Source organism: Diorhabda sublineata, chromosome 3, assembly GCF_026230105.1.
Source record: "Diorhabda sublineata isolate icDioSubl1.1 chromosome 3, icDioSubl1.1, whole genome shotgun sequence".
NCBI lineage: Eukaryota > Metazoa > Arthropoda > Insecta > Coleoptera > Chrysomelidae > Diorhabda > Diorhabda sublineata.
Window position 1 is genome coordinate 37,999,580 of NC_079476.1, and position 26,392 is coordinate 38,025,971.

Here is a 26,392-nt window from a genome sequence, read left to right on the forward strand (position 1 = left end):
TTCCCTTTATCGAATGGGAAACTTACTGAACTGTTTATGTTTTATTTACAAAACAGAGTTTTCAGTATTCAGTATTCATGTTATGGTTCTGAACAAACTTAAATTGTCAAATGGAATTTATGACTAAAAAAGCGCCATCAATATTAGTAATAGTAACGTAAAGAGTTGTTCTAAATCGACGTAAGTAAAATTGAGATAGGAGGATATCACGCGGTGGAAGATTTATAGGGTTATGAGGTATTTGCTGTGGAATATATATAAATCAGTGGGTAAAGAAGAGAGTGTAAGAACCGGCAGAGCGTGATTCACATTACCGACCCTGCAAAGCGTGATATAGGAAGAAACGTAATCATTTTTGCTGTGCCATTGTGATATGATATATAAGCATTTTATCAGATCGAGTGTTATCAGAGAACTCGTGAGGTGTTATAACGAATATTTTCTGGTGGCGCGCTTCGTTCGGATTAAGACACGAGTGCGATAGAGACGACAATAATTTTCTGACTCTTGATGAATATGTATAGTTGCCGTTTTTCGAGTAGACGAACTGCTTGTATCTCTGGATATAAATTTGTTAAATGCAATTTATCATTGTCACGAGATTACCGTGTGGAGTATCAGTTTTATTATCCTCTTATGAAATAGACTTTTTTGTATATACACTGTGTCCAATTGAGTCCTAACCATATGAGAAAAATTTTTTTGTTCTTAGTTAAATGAAATAAACAGTCATTGTTTAGTTTATTAGATATATTGAAAAAATCTTACTCTATTATAGAACCAAACAAAATTTCAATATCAAAATATTTTATTAATCAAAAAATTCTCCTCTTAATTGGATACATTTATTACAACGAACCTGCAACGTCTCCTACACCTTTCAAAAAAAATGTTTCTTCTTGCTCTTCAAACCAGATCTCCACAGCGTTTATTATCCACTCGTTGGAAAAAAAATTTATGACCTTTTAAACTTTTTTTCATTTGAGTAAATAGATGATAGTCGGACGGAGCCAAATCTGGTAAATAAGGGGGAAGTTCTAGTAATTCAAACCATAAATCACGAATTTTTTGCACGGTTTCATGAGATTTGTGTGCAGGGGCGTTGTCCTGCAAAAACAAAACACCTTTGGATAGCTTCCGCGTCTTTTCTCTTAATTTTTTTTCACGTAGCGTGGTCAGTGATGTCGAATAGTAATCTCCAGTTATTGTTCTAGCCTTATCCAAAAAATCAATCATGATTACTCCACGGCAATCCCAAAAAACTGAAGCAAGAACTTTTCCAGCTGATTTTTGGACACGAAACTTCTTAGATCTTGGAGAACCAGAGTGTCGCCATTCCATCGATTGTTGCTTTCTTTCTGGATCGTAGAAATGTACTCAAGTCTCATCCATAGTAACAATTCGGTTTAAAAAATCTACATCGTTTTCAAATCGAGCACAGATCGAATGCGATGCTTCTACCCTTGCACGCTTTTGGTTCAACATTCAAACATTTGGGGATCCGTTTTGCAGCAATTTTTCTCATTTCCAAGTTGATGTGATATGATGAACGCGTTCCTATGAAATATTCAGTGCTTCAGATATCCGTTTTAGCCCAATTCTATGGTCTGATAAAATCATGTCATGAACTGCATCGATATTGGCGGGTACTGACACAGAAACTGGCCTTCCCGATCGGTCATCATGTTCAATGGAAAATTTACCTCTTTTGAAGCTTGCTGTCCAATTTTTCACGGTCGCATATTAAGGACATTGATCACCAAGGGTATTAAGCATATCGTCGCTTACCTCTGTACCATTTTAAATACAGATAGGTACTTGATGATGGCTACATACTCCAATTTTTCAATTTTCACAATTACGGTGGACATCTTTTTTCTTTTAATTTCCTGCGTAACTCTGGTTTGCTTTTTTGACGTCAAACTTTACACTTACACTTCTAATAATTTATTGTTCGTTGCTATGGTAACGCAATATTTTGTTTATGTATGGAACTGGTCTAGGCTAACTAGATATCGATACATCCTCGTCTCTGAATATGTTTTCAAAAACAAAAGATATTGATGAAACAGTTGAAAAAACAAAGGAAATATTTGGTCAGCCACTCCTAATGAACAATTGGATTGATAAAAACGAAACTGTTATTTAATAAGGTCCTTTGAGATTCTCACGCAGTTGTGAACAAAATTTTTACTTGGATATGTATAATCTGAAAATAACATTGACGTCGTCCTCGCTTAAAGTTGACATTTTTTTGACTCCCATTTCATTGAATCTCAACTGATTTCTGTTCGAATTTCCGGAACCGTTTCGCGAGTTTCGTCTTCAGAAAGCGAAGGCTACCTACATGAAACACGACGATTTTCAAATTTTGAATGGTATCGTAGACGATTCAACAAGCAAAGCACCACCCTAATACACCACAATGGCTATATAAAGAAATTAATTATCATGAGGTGCATCCTCGACGCTCTCTACTGAAGTCTTGGAGGAATGCCACCCAACCACACTCTCGATTTATTCAATAGCTCACTACTCTACTACAAAATGGACGTGATTCAAGTCAGCCACATTATGTGCCTATAACAAATCGAGGCGAGGGGACACGAGCGCACATCTCACACTATCGCATTCGCTTTCCCTCGTGTAGCTTTGTGGATCAAGCTTAAGTAGTAGTATTTAATTTCTTTTCTCTATCAACTTCCAAGAGGCAACGATAAACAAATTGTGTAAATAAATTTGTGATTTGGCGCGACACAGAAGACAAAGATAACTTCTAGACCATACTAAAAACGTAATCGATAAGAATGTCATTATGGTATAAAGGAATATAAAATTATTGTGATGTTTTAGTTTGTAATTTGATCACCATGTTGATATATCTATCACGACTTGAAACAAGCATTAGACTTGTCCATCGGATAAGAATGATTTTTTTTTCAACATTGATCTCTCTAGCATATAGTTCCATTGTCGTGGTTACTATTCCATCATTTGTTTAGTAACAGTAATTGCGATTATCAGTATACATTACAATAATACTTAGAGAGATCATATCGACATGATGGAAGATGATTTGGTAATTACAGATATTATAGTTAGTAACTAATGGTATAGAAAATTGATACTGCATCAGATCGTTTTAGTTAGGGAAAATTAGTGTGATGCGACTTTGTGTTGAACAGGAACGGCGCGTTGTTTCATACAAAAGGGGACCGGAAAATAATGTCCGTTTCTTTTATCATATTCAAACAATCGCATTTTCTTCAATTGATCGTTTTTGACTAATTATGTTTGTTAAATGTCATCATTGTAATATTTCACGAAGCTGTGGTCCACCAGGGGTTACTAACATCTGAAGGAGTTCCAAATTAGGATTTTCCGTCAAATTAAATGAACAAGCAATAAAACTTATACCATAAAAAATAGTTTTCGTAGTGGAAGTGTGGCAAATCAAACACCAAAGTGTACTCTTTTTAATATATATTCCGAACTTTCGAATGTATTAATCATCGGGGATATAATTAATTGTGGATTGTGGTGTGTTGCAATTTATTCTCTTTTAACAAAATATACTAAAATAAATTAATAAGTTTCAAAAATCAATATAAATATTGTGTATTCAACTGTTAAGTATGGCGAATGAACGAACCGCTACAAAAAAATTATTTAACAATTTCAGGAGAAAAGCCTGATTCATTAAAAGGCAATTTGACTCTCAAGGCACTTTGCACTACAATCCCAGGCATTCGTTTGTCTCGCTGCGAAATCCGCTAAAGTACCCGAATAAGCAACTAGGCAGCGGGAAAAATCTCTTGGCCGCGGTACAACTCAACTTAAAGTCGCTAGAACGACAGCTCTTAGAGATCTTAAGGCCGCCAAACCGACTGCCTGCTCCTTTCAAGGTTTATTTGTTTATTGAAAATTTTGCGCTTGTCAACTAGAACCAATGACGTATGTAGGTCGCTTCGAAAATAACCGAAACATCACTTGTTCTATTTTTTAACTGGAAGATTTGAAAATATTTGAAAATGCGTAATCAACAGCGATACCGATAAAAATCAAATAAGCATCGCAAATTTTTTGCAATAGAATAGAATTCCGGGTTTTTCTAATTCATTAATTTGTGTGAGGTGTTAAATTTGGCAAAGAAAGAAACATTTGATCATGAGAAAGCTTTTTTTAAAGTGAGTGTTGCGTTTACTCACAATCGATCAAAAACAACAACGTATTGATAATTCAGAGTAATTGTTGGCCATGTTTACACGTAATTTAGATTTTTTGCATCGATATGTGACAATGGTTGTAACATGGATTCCCACTTCACTTTGGAGTCAAAAAGATCATCATCTGAATGAACTGCAGCCGATGAACCACGTCCAAAGGCAGAACAGTCAACTGGGAAAGTTATGGCTTCAGTATTTTGGGATGCGCATGGAATATTTTTCAACGACTATCTCCAAAAGGAAGAGACAATCTATATCGAATACTACATAAGGTTGTTGGATCGTTTGAATGCAAAAATTAGGGAAAATCGGTCTTATATGTCGAAGAGGAAACCACTGTTTCACCAAGACAATGCACCGATTCACAAGTCGATCAAAACGATGGTGAAATTGAAAGAATTACACTTCCTCATTCACCGTATAGTCCAAATTTAGCCCCCAGTGACTACTGACTATTCTATGATCTCAAAAAAATGCTCGTCGGCAAAAAATTGATCTTAAACGAAGAAGCATTTACTGAAACTGAAGCCTTTTCTGACACAAATCCTTCTACAAACACGGCATCGAGAAGTTTTTTGACAAAAAGTTATTTAATAACTCGACTTATTGAGTTATGGTTTTGGGTGAAAAAGAACTCAAAATACGTCGGTGATGAATGTCGATAGGGTCGGCCAAAATGATGTATTCCGAGAAACATCGATGATGTGCGCAACATGATTAAAGATCGGCATTTGACTTACCGGTGTCTTTTAAAATATCACTGCAATACAATTGATTTTGCATGAACGTTTTGGGCGTGAGAAAGATAACGTATGTTTCAAGATGGATCCCGCACAAAGCACTGAATATTTGAAGGAGAAAACCATCGAATTAATTTCTCATTTCCCGCTTTTGTCCGATTTATCCTCTAATGATTTTTTCTTGTCTTCCACTGCCAAATGAGTTGTGCGGACAGCGATTTTCATCACCTCAAGAAGCTGTTGAAGACCTTCAAACCCACGTTTTTAAGATATCAACCTCAGAGTGATGAAAATATCTCAACCTACCCTTTAACTAAAGGTTCTTTAGTTTGAAAATAATCGTATCGGCAACACTGGAATAAATTGTGCGTTGATTTTAATTAAAAGTAATTTATTAAAGAAGAACTAATTTATTTAGTATCCCGTATTCAAAAACCAGTAGATAACAATCGGATCATATTAAATTAAATTTTATGCGAGGAGCACCGCTATAATTTTTAATTACCAGATTAATTTTTATTCCCGGCAAATTATCTAGTTTCTGAATCTTATCGCAATTTCAAGATCAAGGCAATGTACGTCATTAGTAGAGATATAATCACATGTTATTATATTCTACGAATTTATAATGCAGATTGATCGACTTTTCAAAGTTTAATTGGATAGAGACAATTAGTCTCTTGATTTATATTAAAGATAAATTCTAGTTTATCAAGTTGTTATCACTTGGAAAAAAAAAATTTTTTTTCGTTTCAACTACTTATATTTATACTTCCGTTATTATTTCACATTTGTTAGTATTAGATATAGGTCATACGTCTTGAAAACTAATACACGCCATCATAGTTTAAGTTTTATTACGTACACCACAACTAGGGATGGTTTAGAAACATCTATACGTCAACGCTAAAGCCATCTATGTTTTTAAATCAATATTATCATTGCTCTTCTTCTTTTGGTTGCTTAACTGTGACGAATTTTAGCGACCATCAAGGAAATATTCATTCTGTCAGCAGTTTAGCGAAAGAATTGGACTTCTTGTTCGAGAATTTCTAGTTTTTCTTTGGTCTTCAAATAGTTTTTAAATGTGTGCTATCTGATGTCTCATTTTGTTTTGTTTATTCATGATTATCTTGCAATTACCGAGCATCTAGCAAAACAATTCTCTTCATAGGGCCACAATCTTTTATAGGTTTACCAAAAATCCATCAAGTCATGGTCATAAAGAAGTGGGAAAACGAAAAGAAATCACAAACATGGAATAAGACCCCAGGTCTAAAACAATCGAATCTCCTATTCTATCAACTGATTTGAAAAGGCCCTTCCATTAAACAAAGACGGGCTTAGGAGAATTATTGGACGCGGTCCAGTGAACTACCATCTGAAGAACATGGAGAAACTTCTGTAAGGAACCAAAGGAAACCGCCAAACATCTCCTTTATAAATGCGAAGGAATCCGTAAACAAAGACGACAGTACTTAAATACAAGCTTTTTAAAGACAGTTGATGTGAGCCACATGCCCCCCAGATAGGGGGATAAAGTCGTTGCTTCCTGACTGGTACGTTGTCCGGAAAACTGTCGGCTAAATACAGTGAAGACATCTCAGAAAACATGCTAAAAATCTGAAATTCAAATAATTCATTCCATTAAGGAATTATTGCTGATAAAATTCAATAGGCTTGTATAAAGTTTTCCGGAGATAGTAACAGCATGCTTTCTATTCTTGACACTTCCAGTTACGACCGCATCAGCTGAAAGAAGTTTTTTAAAATAAAAACTGATGAAAAATTACCTAAGGACTTCGATGGGGCAGGAACAGCTATCAGACTTGTTAGAAAAACTGAAATCGTCTTCAGATGATTTAATAAATCAATTTGCCGAAAAAAAGGCAAGAAAAGTGTTAATTTCATTTGAATTGTTTGGCTAGCTCAGTTTCTCATTTTAATTTAATGCAAGCATTTTTGTTTCATTTGTGAGAAAATTTTACCCTTCATTTGGGCCCCCCCAACTAATTTTGATACAGGACACCTCCAACGCACGCTACGCCACTGGCTGCTCTGTCTTCTTAGACGTAGCTGAGGATTCTTCAAAGTTTTAGTCGATTTATTCAAGGTTTTATCTGCAGAAAAACTCCTAGTGAGCTGTGTTTTTGTATATACCTGTATTATGGTGTTGTAATCATCGATATCATGTCAGCTAAATAATGTATAAAGGCTAAAAGGTCATGAAAATTAGTTTTTCGCAAATATCACGCTCGGAGGTGAATAGCGATTATTATAATTCCTAGTTTTTAGTGAAATGATCTCCAAAAAAATATCTGTAAAATGAACCGTCAAGTTAATTAAGTAAAAAATCTTATTTATATAAAATTATTATTTTTAACACTATTGTTAAAAGTCTTTTTTTAACAAGTGTTAAAGTATTTATACGTACGCTTTCTTATAAAATGAAATTTTTTATCATGCAAGCTTGAATTAAGAATGTCACTTTCAACGTTAGTTTGATAAAATATTATTTTTTGTTGTTTAAATAATTTTTTTTTCAATATTCATGTCGAAGATGATACATTGATTAATATACACCCCACAAAAATTATCGCATCAATCATTATTTTTTAAATATTTCAAATGTGTTGCCTGTTTTTCGAATTTTATTATTATTACGAATTAAAACACCAATAGATACCGCCTTTTGCAACATTTATTTTATATCAGTTTAATCTACAGAGGACAAAAAGTTTGATTTACCAAAACATAGAAAATATCAAACAAATTGTACAAAACAATGAACGGTGCTTAAACTAAAACCATCCAAATGAATTTCTAATAGCGTGTGTTGCCGCCCCTCGCTCTAATTACAGCTTCCATTTGTCTTGGAAGGCTTCTAAACAGGTTGTGGACGTATCCTTGCGGCATCTTTTCCCAGAAGTTAAAAAGAACATTTTGAAGATCATCTAGTGTTCTTATTGGTGCTGGATGTTGCTGAATTTGCCATCCTAGATGGTCCCAGACATGCTCTATCGGGTTAAGGTCCGGGCTACAGGCAGGCCAATTCACGGTGGGCATCTCGACCTCTTTTAAGTACTGCCGAACCACTATAGCAGCGTGTGGACAAGTATTATCGTGTATTAGCATAGAGTTGTCAACGATATGAGGCATATAATGCACTAAATGGGGTTCTAGGATATTGGTTATGTACCTGTCAGCATTTAGTCTTCCATCATTCATTGGTACTAATTCCGTGCGACACTCAAAAGAAATTCCTCCCCGAACCATGATAGAGCCACCACCAAAGCTTTCAGTTTGACAAAAATTAACCGTTCACCACGTCGCCTACATACTGGTACACGCCTATCTAATGAATACAGACAAAATCTTGATTCATATTGGACCAATCTTGAATATTCCAATTTGCGTGTTCTCGATCAAATCCCAATCTTGCTACTCGATGTTCTCTGGTAAGACCTCGATCTCTAGCTGGTACTCTGGCTCCTATACCTGCTTCTCTCAACCTATTTCGAACTATTTGTAGATTTATTCGGACATTACGAGCAGCCAACAGATCTGTTTGCAGCCTTCGACTGGTGGTATGCCGTTAATCTCAAATAACGATCATCAACTACCGAAGTTACCCTTTCGCGGCCTTGTCCGGGTCTTCTGGTAAGCTGCCCTGTTTCTTGGTAGCGAATAACAACTCTGGATAAGGTGCTTTGTTGAACTCCAATTACCCCGGCGACGTATCTTTGACTGCGGCCATCTTGTATGAGCGCGATGATTCTAGCGGCTCCTTCATTCGTCACATGTCTTGTTAAACGTTGAGGCACATCCATTATTAACAAAATAAATTTAAATAAATCCAGAAATATCTATGATACATATACAGATTGTCCCAAAAAACTAAGATTAAGTATTAAAAATATCCTAAAATACCAGTGATGCGATCATTTTTGTGGGTGGTTTATAATTATACCTACAAATTTTCAATATCAAGTTATTTTTTGATAAACATCGAAATATGTTGAAACGTCAAGTTTTTCTTTTTTTCTTTTTAAACCAAATGAAGCTCAAAATCGAGACGATTCGTCAAGAAAAAGTAAATAATTTCGTAATCGTGTATCTCTATTGGTAACACTGTAAATAAAAAGTTGTAGAATTGGAATTTAAATTGAAAAACCCGGTATTAGACTTACTATTTTAGAAAATGGAAAGCTGCTGTTGTAAAAGAAACAAAGATCATGACACGTCGTCGTATCCGAAACAAAATGCATGTAAGTTCTCTATCGAACCTCAAAAGAAACCGGAATGAAAATAAAAAAATCGAAATAGGGAAACCGAACAAAAAGTATTTCCGTTGCAGAAAGCACTCACTCATATTCTCAATTCCGACATCTGCCCTCTGGAACTGGAAATCTTTTCCTCAGTCTCTCTTTCTCTTTTGCGGCGGGACCGATATCCACGTTATCTCGACCAAGAAACAGAACAGCAACGACGCAGAGCGTCTTTATCAGTGGCAGACTTCGCCGTCGAGACGCTTATCGCTCCAGACCAGCACTAGTGTATACATGTTATCTGGCAGCTCCACCACTATTAGAATATCTAAATATCCTTGGCTCTCGGGGATGGCGGACGCCCACGCGGGTGATCGGGGGCGGCCGAGGGCAGCCCCTTGCATCGCTACGATAGCATTGCCGCTACCACTTTATTTATATTCATCAAAGCTGTTCTTATCAGTTATGAACAGAAATATCGCAAGGCGAACATGCGGCCAAAACTCTCTAAAACTTATTATATAATACTGCGAGTATATCGGTTCCAGATTTTGAGATTTCCTTATTTTACAATAACTTATCGAATTATTGTTTATCGTACATTTTGGTATTATGGGTAATAAAATTTCGGGTATTTTATCTAATTAATTCCATAGACGATACGAATTTCCAAATTCGATCTTGTACGTACCCATAAAAATATTCGATAAAATTATTAATAAGCCAATAAAAATATACTAACAATCTGTTAGATTGAAAGTAATAAGTAATTACTTTGATAGATTAGTTTGATTCACCTTGTATGTTTAAATGTAGAATGTAATAGTGATTTATGCAACAAGTGAGTAAAGTAATACTTTTTTTCACGATTCACAATACCTACGAGTGGAAAAAAGTTACTTTACTCACAGACAATTCGTTGGTTTTCTAACGCAACCTCGTAACTCGATTTTGGGATTTAAACTGAAAATTAATCGGCAAATATCGTATCGCATCGAACTGTAAAGTTATAAATAAAAATGTTTAAGTTATCCTTTGATAACAAATGGGAGGATCTTCTACAACGTTTGAACAAGAAAATTTCTGTCAATACTGAAATGAAGGATTTATATTCCATAGAAATCCCGTTACCTAAGCAAAAATACATGGACTTATCATCTCTCAAACAATTAATACCTAAGTCTATCACGCTTTTTATCTTATATATTAAAAAAATTGATGATTTCCATTCCGAGTCCGTTCAGGCGTTTTACCCAACCGATTTGATTAATTTTTTTTCAATGAAAGGTATTGATGCACAGATCAGCCATCAACCATCGGATTTCATCTAATTTTCACCATTCTCAAGTTATACTCAAATGCGATTTCCACCTGTACATTACTTATGGGAGTTTTTCATATACACACGTTCTATCCTCAATATCTCAAGTTCTATTCAAGAGACTTCGTTTTGGTTTCTCGAACATCCTGATCCATTTCCTAATGCTATCGTCACTGGGCGTGGCGTGGCGTGTACGATATTCCGCACGATACAGACGTAGAGCAGTCATTATTGAATCACCGTTACGATAATACGTTAGAAAACCATAGAATTTTGGACGACCTTCTTGTAGCAAAGTCCGACCACGAGTGAATACGGAAAACCAGCGAAACTCGGTCGCTCGAGATGGTGCTTTATCACCAAAATTCGAAGCGAGTTGATCGGTACACTGCCGTTAGTTTAATCCATGTCGAAAGTCATAGAAAAACATCGCACGAAAATGTTCTATTTTTTTGACCGGGACGAAAGTTTCAAATATCTCTAATAGCACTCGTATGACAATATGTTTTGAGTACGTTCACCATTAAAAATGTCAACTTTGACAATGTCAGATTTGACATGTTCACATCAGTGTTGCCATATCTCAAAACTTAAGTAGCATCCCTCGTATTACCGCAATAATATTAATAGAAGAACCCACCACTTTTCAAAAGGTTCTCCAGACCATTTTTGTAGGTAGGTAGTGAATTATATATTGGCCTTAATTTATAAGTAGAAATTTTCGTTATTATTTCTTTATTTTGCTTGAGTTTTCAAGCGTTATGTGTAGTTACGAAAATGGTAAGTCATACGCGTCGCAATTGGAAAATTTCTATTTTGATAAAGCGTCAATTTTCTACCTGTTTTGATAAATAATTTTCAATCAGAAAAGATCTAATATCGAGACAATTCAGCTACAAACCTTATAAAATGGTCTAAGAAATAAGAAAGAAATCAAATTCACAAGCCTCAAAAATCAATATTCAAATTGACTAGTGACACAAATATGGAGTCTATTGATTCTGGTTGCTGTTTACATTGTTATGAATTTTTATTGGTTATATTATGATGATATTGATTTTTCAAAAACTAATTGAGAATAACTTTTCTGCGTTAGACAAGTTTTCAAGTAATTGGTCTCTCATTGATTATGTTTAGCTTGGTTTCGTCAGTTGGGTCACGGATAATCTGCCACCTTTTTCTCAGTTTCTATTTGTTATCATAGATTTAATGTAGGAAGGGTGAAATCCTGGTTCTGTTATTTAATGATTAATTTCACTGGAAGCTACCATTGCAGCTTGTTGAAGGTTTGTGGTTAGATGTACGACAACTTCTTAGATGTTTTGTCCAGATTTTAGAGGTGGTTTCAAGTTTACTGCGTTCCGTAATTTGTCCTCAATAAAAATCCGTTTAGTTCTGTTGTTAGTCAAATTTCGAAGTATGGCATACTTGTGTACTAAGTAGTATAATGATTAGATATCTAATGATACCTGTACTTTTAAATAGTTTGCAGGGATTCCTTTGATGACACAAAAATCATCCAGTATTTGCATGCTTTCTAGTAGTTCTCTGTTCAATTATGTTATTATTCTGGAGCCCCATTGAAGGAGTGTTGCGATGATGCGGTGAAATACGTTGAAAATCGTTCTTCTTTAGACTAAGGACAATAAACGGCAGATTCAATTAGATTACATCGCCAGTCGGATATTTCATGGTATTTTATAGTATTTTCGATCATTATGGCCCTTGTAAGGGTATGTTGGGTTACGTAAATTGAGTAATTTGCTGATTTTTGTTTGTCGTGTATGCTTTAGATATTAACATTACATCTAAGTTATTTTCTGTGTTGAATATTTTGACTTCTAGATTCTGTTTAGTTAAACATATACATACACAATTACAAATACTACTATTATTGTTAATAATAATGGTTACTAATCTTTCTCTAGTAAGTATTTAGAAACAAGCTTCTGATAAGACTTTGAAGAAGTCTTAATGATATTTTTCGACGATAAGCAATAAAATACGTGCCAGAATTCACGAGTTACGATCAGAGGAGAGTAGAGGAATTAAACAGCGAACAGGTTGTTATAAATGCATCGTTGATAAGGACTAGATGTACACGGATCGGGCATGTCGAAACCTTACTTTAATGAAGCAGTCTATCAGTGGACGTCCTACGCTGATTCTTCATGGTAACCACATCCTCCGCACAAAATGTATACGCGTTCTTCTTCTTTTTTTTCTTTGTAGATGTAGATACGACTGATTTGTTAGCTTAAGTGAAGAATATCTAGATATTTCGACAACGGACTATTGTGTTTTATACTATTGAACTTTGACAAACTTTTCGTAAATATGTAATTTTCCACATAAAATTCTGTGTCTGGGGATTGGTAGAGCGAAAGTTGTAAAAAATAAAAAGTACTTTTTTTAGAGTCCAGCCCTGCTTGATTAAAACAGAGTTGATTGATTTGATATGCCATCTGAAACATGTCGAAATTTTTGTTTTCGACTATTTACTTTTACTAAGTAAATATACTGGGTGTCTCGCGAAATTACCAACACAGACCAGAGAGGTATAAGGGAACCCAAAATATGACAATTGGAGGCAATTTACCTCTATACCATTCCTGAGAAGTTCACGGAGCCTCAAAGTAGTGCCCAAAATTTCGAAAAATATTAATTTCTTTGTAATCCTTCAACATAAAAATACAAAATTTGATACACTGTATAAGATTGTAAAGGGAATTAAATAATGGCAAGTAGAAGGCAATCGAACCTTCCTGGAGGGTTAATTAGGGGTTCCAAAACGAATTTTTATCGTACCCTTTATAAAACGGCTTCTTATACTTTGAAGACGTAGTGGTCATCTTCTCATCTTTTCCTTAGATCAAAAAATTTGCGCCACTCATCTCTGTTACTGTCAAGAAGAATCATATTGACCCAAAACAAACTAAGACCTTATGAAAATTCTCTGATTAATTTCTGTATGCCTTGATACATTACAAGGCAAGACTTTCAAGGTTTGTGTCCACTCTACTCAGTGAGAGAATCTTTGATACTCAACAAAAACTAGTGTGGAAGAAGCTACACCAAAGCAACTAATACATTCGACGAATGGATTGAAAAGTGGAGAACAAAACACATAAAACAAAACGAACAAATCAAACGAAGAATTCTCAGTAAAGGGAATGGAACTACCATATGGAAACGCAGGTTGCTCTCGTCAATCCATGTGAAAAACTAAGATCGTCTGAGGGATATCTTAGTTTATGATTACTGAACTGGTTACTTTAATTGAGCAGATATCACTAAATCCAAATTTTTTCTCATGTTACAGTATATTTAATAAATAATGAATCGAAATGCAAATATGCATAGGGACCTCATCAAAGCAACAGTTAAGACAGGATAGATGCATCGAGATGCTTTAGCTACTCGATAAAAACCACCCAAACGGAAAACTGAAAAAGACGAAACCTTCAGAGGTGGTGTAAATACTGAGTAAAAGCGTAAAGGTTTAATGATGAATAAAAGTTCACAGATAAGAACTGAGTCTTAACTTAGTTTTAAGGATATAGATTTATTTAGACTGAAATAAAATTGCTGGTTAGTCTGTTTCGATCAGATGTAATATAAAAAAACTGAATAGTGCAAAGCGATGATATCGTACGAATCCAGAAGATTCCTGGCATGTTGATGAAAAATTAAGATCGTCATGGGGACATCTAATACATAATAAGGATTTGTACGTTATTTCATGGACGTTCAATTAACTTTTCAAATAATTTTAAAAATATTGTTTATAATTTTTTCTTGATTATTATGGCCGCCGCGCCGTTGACTCTTCAAGTGCAAAATTCCCGTTAGCCGATTGCATAAATATGAAAATGTTGAGAATATATTCGCGGAAGGTTTAACTAGAAACACGTTACGTGTAACTAAGTCCGGGGAGTTTATCGACGAAGGTGCCGCGACGTAAACGTGTATGGAATGCCTGAGTTTCCGACACTCGTAACAATAATATGAATACTCGTATATATAATCAAACATTCTTGGTGTATACTTTAGTGAAGAGTTGGGTAATTGGCATTCTCGAAACTTGCCACAGTCTCGACCAACCGACGTGGATCGTACTCGTTATCTTAGACTGAACGGCGACTATTTGATAAATGCAAATCAGTTTTTGGAATTTACTCGCCATGTAGATCTGAGAATTAACTAAAAAGTTTATATTTGCCATTTAATTACAAAATACTAAAAGTGTGAATTTGTGCGGATTCCGTTATTGAAATATACACTCGTCAGCAACAAAATAGATTCAAGACGTACGCTCGTGGACAAAAATCTCTAACAAAAAAACTGATTTCAACATCTAAAGTTTTAGCTTTATAATGAATGATCTATGTTGTTATTTAGTTATTTTTTTGGTAAAGAAAAAAAAACAAACAAAAAGTTATAATTAACAGTAAATACAAGCTTGAACTCGTCATAACCTATCAATATTTAGTGTTGTCACAGCTTTTTCATTGAACAAATAACTTTTTCTACTCGATCTTGTTCGATGTTATCCCATTCTTCAATGAGCGCCGTTTCGAGACCCGTTGTTGTGGCTGGTGGATGATTTCTAGCCCGAACTTTTCTCTTAAGTTAATCCCATAAATACTTGATAGGATTTAAGTCCGGGATACGCATTGGTTAATCCATAGCGGCATCGAGATCCTATAAATATTGCCGTACGGAACCTGCAATATGTCGACGGGCATTGTCCTCCTTTAGGATGAATCCCCCAAAATTTCTTTTATGGTATCGGTTTGCCGCTAAACCCCCCTCTCCACCTCAAGTTTCAATAAAAACTAACTCGATTTTTGTTTGCATTGAAATGATCATCCAGGAATCTCCTCCAAAAGTCACGTTTTCTTTTATACAACACTGCGCGGTAGACTCATCCTCTTCTATAGCTACCAAGCAGACATGCCCTGTTGTGGTCAAAGAAGAGAAACGGAGTCCCATTGTTCGTCAGTACAATTAACGTGTTCTATGGCAAATCGTAAACCAGCTGCTCCTCGGTGAGCTGGGGTTAATTTGGGGTCGGTACCTGACCTTTACGACTCAAGTTTAGTTGCCTTAAGTCTTCTTATGACTATCTAGCCACTCACAACTTCTTTGACTGTATTAATCCATTCTGAGATATGGCCGACGATCGTTCTTAGTTGCCCACCCGGTACATCGAAGCACCTCCATAATTTTTGGATTCTAGAATGTGATCGAATAAGAATTTAGGGTCACAAATGAAAAACAGTGACTCAATACCGAAATTATATCTTTAATTTCTTTCATTGTTTCCTTAATTATCTGTAACCACTTCAGATGTTCTAGCAATACATCTTAAATTTATCTGTAGTACCTTTTTGGTTACATCAGCTTAAATTCTGGATTCTAGATCTCGAACTGATTAATATATATTGTTTCAGGTGAAGTTGAGGATTGGCACAGCGATCCGGCCGAAAATGCTACTTCTACCAATCCATCTTCAAAATCGCCCTCATCTAAAACTTCAACCACCGAAGAAACGATCGACGAGAATGCAATAAAACACGAACCGGATGAGAAAACTCCCCGTATTCGTTTAAAAGCAAATTTAGCGACAGATCCGGCTCTGCAAACTCAACCGTTAACTTTAACGAACCCAAAAATAGAATCTGATTTCTCCAGTAGTTATTTGACGGTACTTCAACCGGCCATTCAAAGTGCATTAGCGTCAAGAAGATTTTTTCTTCCGAATATCATACCGGAAACGCAAGTCGAAGAATCTAGACCGTCTACCGTTCCCATATTCCAATGTTCTCCTTGCGGGATAAGATTCTCATCATTAAGTACTCTAGAAGCACACCAAACTTACTATTGTTCTCATCGAACTAAGAATGTAACGGACGACGATTCCAAATCAGTTACCGATCCGAACGGAAACCAATCAGATGCCGATTTATCAGAACCGCCTACTAAAAACATCCGTAGCGGTAAACAATACACATGTACTCATTGTTCGTATAGTGCCGATAAAAAAGTTAGTTTGAACCGTCATATGAGAATGCACACTGTATCTCCTAGTCCTAGTCCGTTAAATATCGTAACTACGCCGAATGGAGAAAGTAGCGGTGTTAGTAATACGGATAGATACTGCGCAGAATGCGACATAAAGTTCAGCTCTCAAAAAACATATCGTGCCCACAAGATGCATTACTGCAACTCGAGGCATACAATTAAACCTTCAACAACTGCTACGACAACAACAAAGGCATCTTCTAGTACATCAGGATCGTCACCTACGTCTCCCGTCGATTCTAGACCGTGCAGATCACCATCGTCCCCTTCTTCGCAACAACCGTTTTTAGCTTTACCTACAAACCCCATTATAATTGTGCCATATTCCCTATTTAGAAGTGCTAGTGTATTTCCAGCTTTGTCCGTACCATCAGGACTACCAAATCCGGATACTCCTTGTTTTCTTCTTCCAAACGGAACTCTACAACCTATGACGAGCGCTCTAGCCAACCAACAGCAATCAACTGACGCTAAATCCAAAGATCCTCCCGTTAAAGAGCTTCCTTCTTCGGCACCATTAGATTTAAGTATTCGAAAATCTCCAGACAATAACGATCTGATCGTAGATTTTAGTGAGGAACAGGATAGAATCACTCCAATTCAATCTGTCAGTCCGGAAAAAAGTAAATCGATACAATCTTCACAAAACTCACCACCAACGACTCCAGTATCTCGTTGTGACTCCTCACCTTCGCCTAAAGTTAAAGATGACGCTTCCAGAAGTGGTAGTCCGAAGAGATTAAGATCTGTTTTGAAACCAACACAAGAAAAATCGAGGACAAGTCCCGAAACGAACAATTTTCAGTCGTTCGAAGGGAATCCTTCTTTGCATCCATTATTGATGAGAGGATCTCTGCAGCTACTCGCTCCCGACGTACAAATGAGACTAGAACCTCCAGTCATGCCTCAAGTTTTAGTGAAACAAGGTGTGTCAAAGTGTAAAGACTGTAATATAGTGTTTTGCAAACTCGAAAATTATGTTGTACATAAAAAACATTATTGCTCCGCTCGAAATCAAGACGAAAACTCTTCAAAGTTTTCCGGTAGTCCTCCGGTTAGTCCAGGCAGCTTGGAGGCAACTAGCCCGGCAGGACAATATCAGCAATTGATTTGTTTAGCTTGCGGAATCAAATTCACGTCGTTAGATAATCTCAATGCTCATCAAGCATATTACTGTCTTAAAAGGGGAGAAGTGGAAATTCGTAAATGCGGAAAATGTAAAGGATTAGCGGAACCTGGACATCAGTGTATCCCTCACGGGGTTAATTTATCGGGATGGAAATGTCCCTGTTGCGACGTCATCAGTCCTACAGCAAGTGCAGCTCAAAGACATATGGAATCTCATACAGGAGTGAAGGCTTACAGATGTACTATATGTCGGTATAAAGGAAATACTTTGAGGGGGATGAGGACACATATTCGGATGCATTTTGATAAGAGATCTTCTGATTTACAGGTAAAATATATACTTAAGTTTTCGTATTAAATTTCATTGTTTGCTCTCCGACGAAACATGGACAAATAGATCAAAGGTAGATGAATTCTACTGGCGCGCTTCAATAAAAATGAAAAATGTTGAGAGGTCAAATTGGACTGTCCTTGAATTTTAAGTATTGTATCTAGCTTGAGTCGCGATATGAAGGCGCGCGTTATCCTGGAGAAGATGGTTAGAGGATCAGATGGAGTCTTACTGATGGAAAAATCTAGGACTGAAACAATTCGAAAGATTTATAATCATTTCAGGTAGAGACCAGCCATATAGCAGAAAGGAGTCAACGTATTTTGGAGATAGAACAATGAGATGCAGGTTCATCCATAAAATACCTGTGGAGGTCCAAAACCACCCTCGAAATCATCTACAAATACAACAAAATCGAAAATTATCAATCGAATATACTCACATTTCATATTACAAGTATTTAGATTCAGACAAATTGTATTATAACCGCGTCATACTAACTGATGATACAATCGATTCAATAGCTCTTAATCAGTTTTTTACTTGGTTCCAGGAAGAGAAGTACATCTCCTATATCCTCGAAGACGAAGGTTCGAATACTGTAGAAGTGAACGTAACATCTGCCGAATCTTCCGAAGAAAAAGTGTCTTCTCCTATCGCAGAATCTAACGTTTCAGAAAACCTACACTACTGTCTCCATTGCTCATACAATTCCACTTACAAAGCCAACGTAATCAGACATATGAGATTAGTCCATGACGCTCTTATAACTGAAGAAACATCGGTAAACGGTCTGTCAGATAAACACAAATCCATGCCAGTACTGGACGACGAAGAGGAAGAAATCTTAGTGAAAAAGGAAGCTATAGAACCAGAAGTAATAATAGCCCAAAGTGATGAGCCTCTGATAAAAGAAGAAGCGGCTATAAAAAATGTAAAAAGTAAATCGAATGACGAAGAGGATCATGTCCAGGAAGCGGCTAGGTCGGGTGCTAGATATTGTAAATCATGTGACATTTATTTTAATTATTATTCGACGTTCGTGGCGCACAAAAAGTTTTACTGTTCGAGTCACGCAGGTGAAATATCAAACGCAGCTTCGAATAATATAAACAACAATAATAACACTTCGGCAAGTCGTACTGCCGAAGCATCTGTGCTTTAAGATAGCTGCTTAGGGTATTTCCTTAGATTTCAATTTTTCATTGATATACGAGACAGATTAGAAACGGAATTATTTTTTTTATTGTTGCTTTTCAATTCATTTCAACTCACACTCCGCAATTTAATAGTCCAGTCAAATTGACTTGGAAAAAGATGATTTTCGAATAATGTGGATACTTGAAACTGAAATTTTTTGTTAAAATTATTGATATTTGGTTGGTGCGGTTTCAAAACTATTAAAAAAAAAAAAGAAAAATCTTATCTACACTGCGAAAAATATTGAAAATATAAAATATGATAGTTTTTGGAGGTTATAAAGAACAATAACACCCTGTAGATTTTATTATTGCCATATATTATACAAATATAAATTTAATATAAAGATTATTAGTTTTGATAAATCTTCAAGTCAAATATAGTTGCGACACAAATTTTCTTGTACTATAACATAAAGAAAAGATTGAAAAGAAGGTAAAAACTGAATTTTTTTAATTAAATTGAGGATAAATGGATAAATATTTGATTGAAATTAATTAGTAGTGCTTTCAAATTATAAAAAAAAAGAAATCGTAACTACAATGAGAAAAAGATTAAAGATATAAAATATGGCAGTTTTTAGAAATAATAGAGAACATGTTTTTTTGTTCATTATGTATAAAGTAACAAATAAAGGTCAGAACTTTTTTTAAAAGGTCAAAATACCAGTGTTCCCAACTAAAAAATTCATCTCCCGAAAGCACCTATCAAAAGCCCCTAAAATCCCCATAATTTCTATGGATTCCTCATAAAAAAACTTTTTTTTATAAAATAAATAATTGAATATTTTTAAGTGAATAAAACATTAAAAATATCATTAAACAAATAATAAATTCGAACAATAGATAAATAATTTCATTCAGCAACATCATTTCTTAAAATTCTTTATTCATAAATCATCGAAAACTTCAAGTAACAAATAATTTTCTTCAGATTCTGATTTTTATAAATCGTATATTATACTATTATACCTTTATTTTATTTAATTTGTAATTAGAAGTTATAACAATCCATATTTTCCCCCTCTAAATTTGGAGGTAAAACCCTTATTTTCCTCCTGCCTTCCTCTCTAGGAATACAAAGCTGACAGGATCGGTATTGCCCTAAATGCGTTATATAATCAAAAGTTATGACCCTTTATTGGCGTACCGAACAAAAAAATCGTGACATCCGCATATTAATTTTGGTTTCGAAACAAGTCTAATTTAACTGGACTATAATTCTACTGGATTATATTATCACTATTCAAATTGTACCATAACCTACATGAAAATTTTTGAGAATTTTGTTGATTCTTATAAATTTTCCACGATTTAGATAAGATACATTTCGAGTATCGCTTTTTGAGATTTAGATAAATTAAATCTGATATTAAATGAATAAAGTAATAATATTTAATACAGAGCGCGGTTTTGAATTATTTTGAAATGGAAGGATTTTTAATTTTGAACACCGATTTTTTAAAATTAGACACTTTGTCGGACCAAAGAAATGTGCCGCCAAAAGTTTGTTTCGAGATATTTGAAATTTAAATATTTAATCAAATCTTGAAATCATTTTCACACGCTGTTGAATAAATATAAGTCGAGAAATGTCATTTCTCATTTCGCCCACAGTATGAAAATAATTTTTTATTTCTCATTATTAGAGTTTTATTCTCAGAAATTGATAAAATTTTTATAACTCTTTGTATATAAACTCCTGGACAAATATAAATACAACTTAGTATCAATTTGCATTGAAAGAATAATGAACACCTACAAATTAGTCGAATATGACCTCAACATAACCTCAATTCGCCTTATACCACGTAGGCCCTCCTCTACTTCTTATGACGGCATCCATGCGTCGCAGCATGCTTGATATCAAAGCTCACGGTATATTTTCCCATTCTTCAATAGCGACCTCGACGAGTTGGTTGTGATTAGAAACTATTTATCCATATATGTTCCATATAGAATTAATATCCGGACTGTTAGGTGGCCACTCTAATAAAGGGATATTGAAATCATGAAAGTGACCAAGTCTAGCCACGTGGGGACGAGCCGAACAGACGGAGCAAAAGTTATATTGGGCATTCATAGACATCGTATGTATAGGGAGCAATTCCTTACAAGCATCGAAGCAAATTTCTCCCCAAAACATTTCAGAGCCACCACCAAAAGGCACTTTAGGAGAGATATTATAGCTGACAAACCTTCGCCAGAGAACAGAACTCGTTTACAATCATTGATGGTCCAATTCTGATGTATTCTTGCAAAATTTAATCTCTGAACTTTGTATTCTCTGGTATGCAAGGTTTTTTTGGCTGGTTTTCTGTTGCTTAACCCTGCTTCATGTAAACGTCTTCTAACCGTTCGTTTTTTAGCACGTTGTCTCAAAAAATGATCATCCATTTGATTAGTGCAACGTTTTCGCCCTTGTCCTGATCCTCGATGGTACGAATCCGTTTCATTATGTCCCCTCATTATGCGACTGATGCTGGAATTATGTCCATCTAACAAACCAGTAACATATCGCATCGAGTATCCTTCGTTTAGGACCGCCTTCACCATTTAACAATTTCTTTGGCGGTTCATTTTTTTACTTATATAGTCCCAAATGAATTTCTAAACAATTATAATCAACAGCTTGCTTATAACAGAAACTTTGCTTTAATCAGTACTTTTTTAGTTAATGTTAACACGGTTTTAGTCCAATACGAGGTTACCTTACATTTATCCAGGAGTTTATTAATATAAAGCATCAGATCTTTAATTGTCCACGAAATACAATGTTTCGTTATTAAAATTATTAAAATGAATTTCTTTTTCTTAGCAACATTTGCGATATCTTCGTGGGTTTCGGTTAGGATATAAATTATTAAAGATATTAGATACATTTTTATTGTTTATATCATTATAATAATAATTAATTCATATTTTCTCAAGTAAATAATAAACAACTGTGTGCAGTTGTAGCTGTATATTAACAAACTTCGGCCGTATTACGAAACCTCTTTACAAACAAAAATTCATAAAAATTTCGCGAACCGTTTCGGATGTAATTGTGGCGTTGCATACTTAAAATTCACTCTGTATATGAAAATTTCTAGTCTGTCTGCAACTTAAAAAGATGTTATGAGTATGTTATATTCAGGCCAGTCCTCTCTTTGTATACGTACAACCTTTTTTTACTACCCCAACACGTAACTATACTTATTTTAACTGATTTAGCTAAAAAAATAATGAATAGGTTAATTTCCATTTTTATTCATATTCATATGGGGAAATTTTCAAGCCGATAAGTTTAATTGTACCTTGCATTATACGAAATCTGGTTGACGACAAAGTAATTTTGGTTTTGGAGTATAAAATAGAACTCAAAGGCATTTTAAGTATTTTTTAATTGTTGTGTGTAGCCTCTTCGCAACCTCTCGAACAGTTATATAACGATTCTTTTCAATTATGACTTCGATTTGGTCAACATCGACTTCAGTAGGTCCACCAGAACGTAGCCTATATTTGAGGGAAAAATCTCCAGAATCAATCAGCACCATAAACTTCACAAATGTCTTTGTGAGCCACAATTAATAACTTTGATAAAAATCGCACACTTCTTGATTCCAAAGTTACGTCAATGTGATCAGTATCACGTGACAAACGATACAGTTACTAAAAAAATAACGCAAAGCTCTCCATCAGTAAAAAGCGAAAGTACTTAGTTGCCGAACTTATAATTTCTACAAATATCGCAAAAAAAAACCACTTATTTGATCCTCATAGTCCAAAAAAAAAACAACAAACATAAAAAACAAAACAAGAATCATGAAAAATGCGAAGAAGATCAAGACGAAACTCAATTCGGCTTCAGAAATGACTTGGGAACACAAGAAGCATTTTTTGCACTGAATATATTACTACAAATATGCCGGGACCAAGGGAAAGATGTACTTGCAATCTTTATCGATTACGAAAAGGTATTCGATCGAGTACAACACGACAAGTTAATAAATATATTGAGAGAAAAGGAGTTGATAGTTCCGACGTAAGAATCATCGGAAAATTATATTGGCACCAAAGAGCGGGTGTTCGTATCAACAGAGGAGTCAGACTCTCATACTCTCACCATCGCTTAGAGGCTTTTGAAATGTGGTTATATGGACGCAAGCTCAAGATACCGTGGACAGCTACGCAAACAAACAAACGATTCAGTCCTTAACAGATCAAACGCGGTTCGTGAGTTGGTAGATAACATTAAATGCAGGAAAATAGCTTATTTGGAACATATAATGGTATAATGGTACATGGTAGACAGTTTAATATCATTCGGTTGATGATGATACGTAAAGATGAAGGTTGTGCAGGAATTGGAAGGAAACAAGCCTCTTGGTTGAATAATATGGATTAGGATAAGAGATTTAGACTGCAATGCTGATCGCCAACGTCAAGTAGACTTGATACGGCACGCTAAGAAGAAGTCCAAAGGGTGTTTCAGAACTCAAGACTGCTATTTCAAACGTTTCGAATTGGATGATTGTACGATAAGAGTATGTGGACAAAAATCCGTACAAGCTGTTTAAATTTAATTATTTGCTGATTACTCTATGAAAAAATGGTTACTATACTAAAATTACACACATTTTATATAACTGAATCAGCACCCAGTAAGCTCGCCTTCCTAATTTTGGTTTTTAAATGTTGCATGGAATATTCTCAAAATTCAATTTCTCAATTCTTTATGTGTAGTTGCTTCCCAACAATCAGGATAAACAAAACGTTCAATTGGATACAGTTGAGGAACATCTCTAGATTTCACGATAAAAGGAATATCCAACTCCGCAAAAGCTTCCACAACGTCCTAACCAAGCACAATCCTTCGGTTTCATTATGCATTAGATATAATCCACTTTTGTTCATATATTTTGGCGGTTACATAATATCCAGAAGGACAAATGTATGCTGAAGAAAGACCACGAGAAGATATCGCAAACCCTATCAACACTTTCGAGTTGAACTATTTGTATCTTTTGAAATACACTTCTAAATTTACTTTCTCTCCTTTTTGACAATAATAAATCTTGTCCAGTTGGCCTCAGTTGATTAATCGCCGTTTCACGCCCGTCAAAAGTAAAATATGACTCGTCGTCGATTTCCAAACTTTAGTGAAGAAAAATTTGTTGTCGCTGAGACTTTTTGATCCATTTGTTGCTTCTCAAAATATTCGGGTGTCGATTTTCTTGATTTTTGAACTACGTTCTATTCATTTAGAAGGCTGCTAACATATTACGAATTTTCTGCCCGATTTTCGCAAACTGACTACCTGTTTGCCGTGACCCGCTTTAACCAAAGCTTCTTTTTTTCTGCCTGATCCTGACTTTCTTTCAATCGAAATACCTGTTTCAACACGCCGACAGATATCGTAAATTGTTTACTAAAAATTGTAGGCCTTGTTGATCCTTTCAGCCTGATCCTGACTTTCCTTCAATTGAAATACCCGTCTCTACACGCCGACTGACATCGTTTGTCTGGCTAGTACCATTCTGATCAAGTAAACCATTTCTTGATCTTGATTTTGTTCTTAGAACAGTATTTCCTCAATTTCTATTTCAATCTCGATGGATTAGGAAAAATTATAAAACAATAATGGTTTTGGGGCATGGAGGCTTTCCCAAAATTAGTGAATCAACTGGGCTTCAAAGCCCCATGACAATATGTGTGTGAATATAAATGAAAATGGAATTTTCCTATTCTAATCTGTTGTAGTAAAACAAAATTATAGATTTTTACCTGTTGGGGCGATAAATGTATAGTTGTTTATATGAATCAAATGAATAATAAAATATTATGTAATAGGTATGTTAAATGTTTTTCTTGTATATAAAATATGCAATAATTACAAATTTGTTTTTTGTAAAAATTAAAGATTTATAATTTGTTCATTTATAATTTTTCAGTATATAATGAAAATATACTATGCCAAAGGATTAAAATTTAAAAATGTGTTTCATTTCCACAATCCCAAATATGATTAATAACAAATTCGAAATTACAGTTTTCTATTTATTTGAAGTACAAAAAAATACTTCCAAATATAAAATTTTGCATATAATAATAAAATATGACATGCAGTGTATGTCTTAGAATCGTTATCTACATCTCTAATATACAGGGTGTTCCGGGAGTTGATACAAAAAGTTTGACAGTGACTAGATGTCGTAAAAATAATGCTGTGACATACAAAAAAATTTCTCACACGACCGCTCGTTTCTGAGTTATAGGTCTTCAAAGTTACGAAGTCAGAATCTTTGAAAACTCCTCTATCTTTAGAGAATTATCTTCCATAGACTCCGGAAGTGTGTAGAAGGTGCCGATTTCAAACATTTATTATAGTTTTTATTCTATAATCAAAATATTGGAGATCGCCGATTGTTAATGAAAATATTATTTTTTCGTTCCGACCGAGTAGTTTAAATTCGGTCCATTACTTATGAATCAGTCTTGATGTTTAAGTCGTTCCGCTTGGTGTAATAAACGTATTTAACAGATTATCGCTATGGTGAAAAATATAGTGATTACAGTTTGCGGCGTTTACGCCCGCTACTATGTCTAGTTCATAAATAATAATCGGCATCGTGAGCCAATAATTAACCGACTAATACCTTTCAACTGAAACGTGATTAACGACATTCTAAATAAATTGAAACACTTTCAGTTAACTTCGTAGTACACGTACCGCATACGTGAATCCTTACTTGCTGATATTACGTTTCATTTTCCTTAGAAGTTTTTCAAATATTTCCTCATCAATTCTCAACTAATTTTTCTATGTTTTCTCGTCTAGTTCTCTAGCTAATCTGTCCATCAGACTTCCTAAGGAAGGCAGAGGCAGATATAATTATTGCTAGTGATGCACTAACCACTTTTTCCTTATCTACCACCAAATATCAATTAAAGTTTGAGGTTAGGAATTTGTTTACTTTTACTTTTGGAATTTTGATTGGCAACCATGATGCAGAGGTGAGAGACTGACATGTAATTTCTTGCATCATGTCAAGGGGCCCTTTAAATTTGATTCTAGAATGATTATGAAGTATAAGACGCAAGTACAAA

At 34.9% G+C, this 26,392-nt stretch overlaps 1 protein-coding gene across 3 annotated transcripts in view; it reads left to right on the plus strand.

Annotated features, from left to right (window-relative positions):
• LOC130441021 (zinc finger protein ush) overlaps window positions 1–25,280 on the plus strand; it is a 190,434-nt gene extending 165,154 nt beyond the window's left edge. For all 3 annotated transcript variants that reach the window (XM_056774471.1, XM_056774472.1, XM_056774470.1), the window contains 2 exons: window positions 16,012–18,098; window positions 18,655–25,280. In XM_056774471.1, coding sequence (XP_056630449.1) covers window positions 16,012–18,098; window positions 18,655–19,266 — 2,699 coding nt within the window. In that variant the 3' untranslated portion in view covers window positions 19,267–25,280. The remainder of the gene's footprint in view (window positions 1–16,011; window positions 18,099–18,654) is intronic.
• The last annotated feature ends 1,112 nt before the right edge of the window (window positions 25,281–26,392 follow it).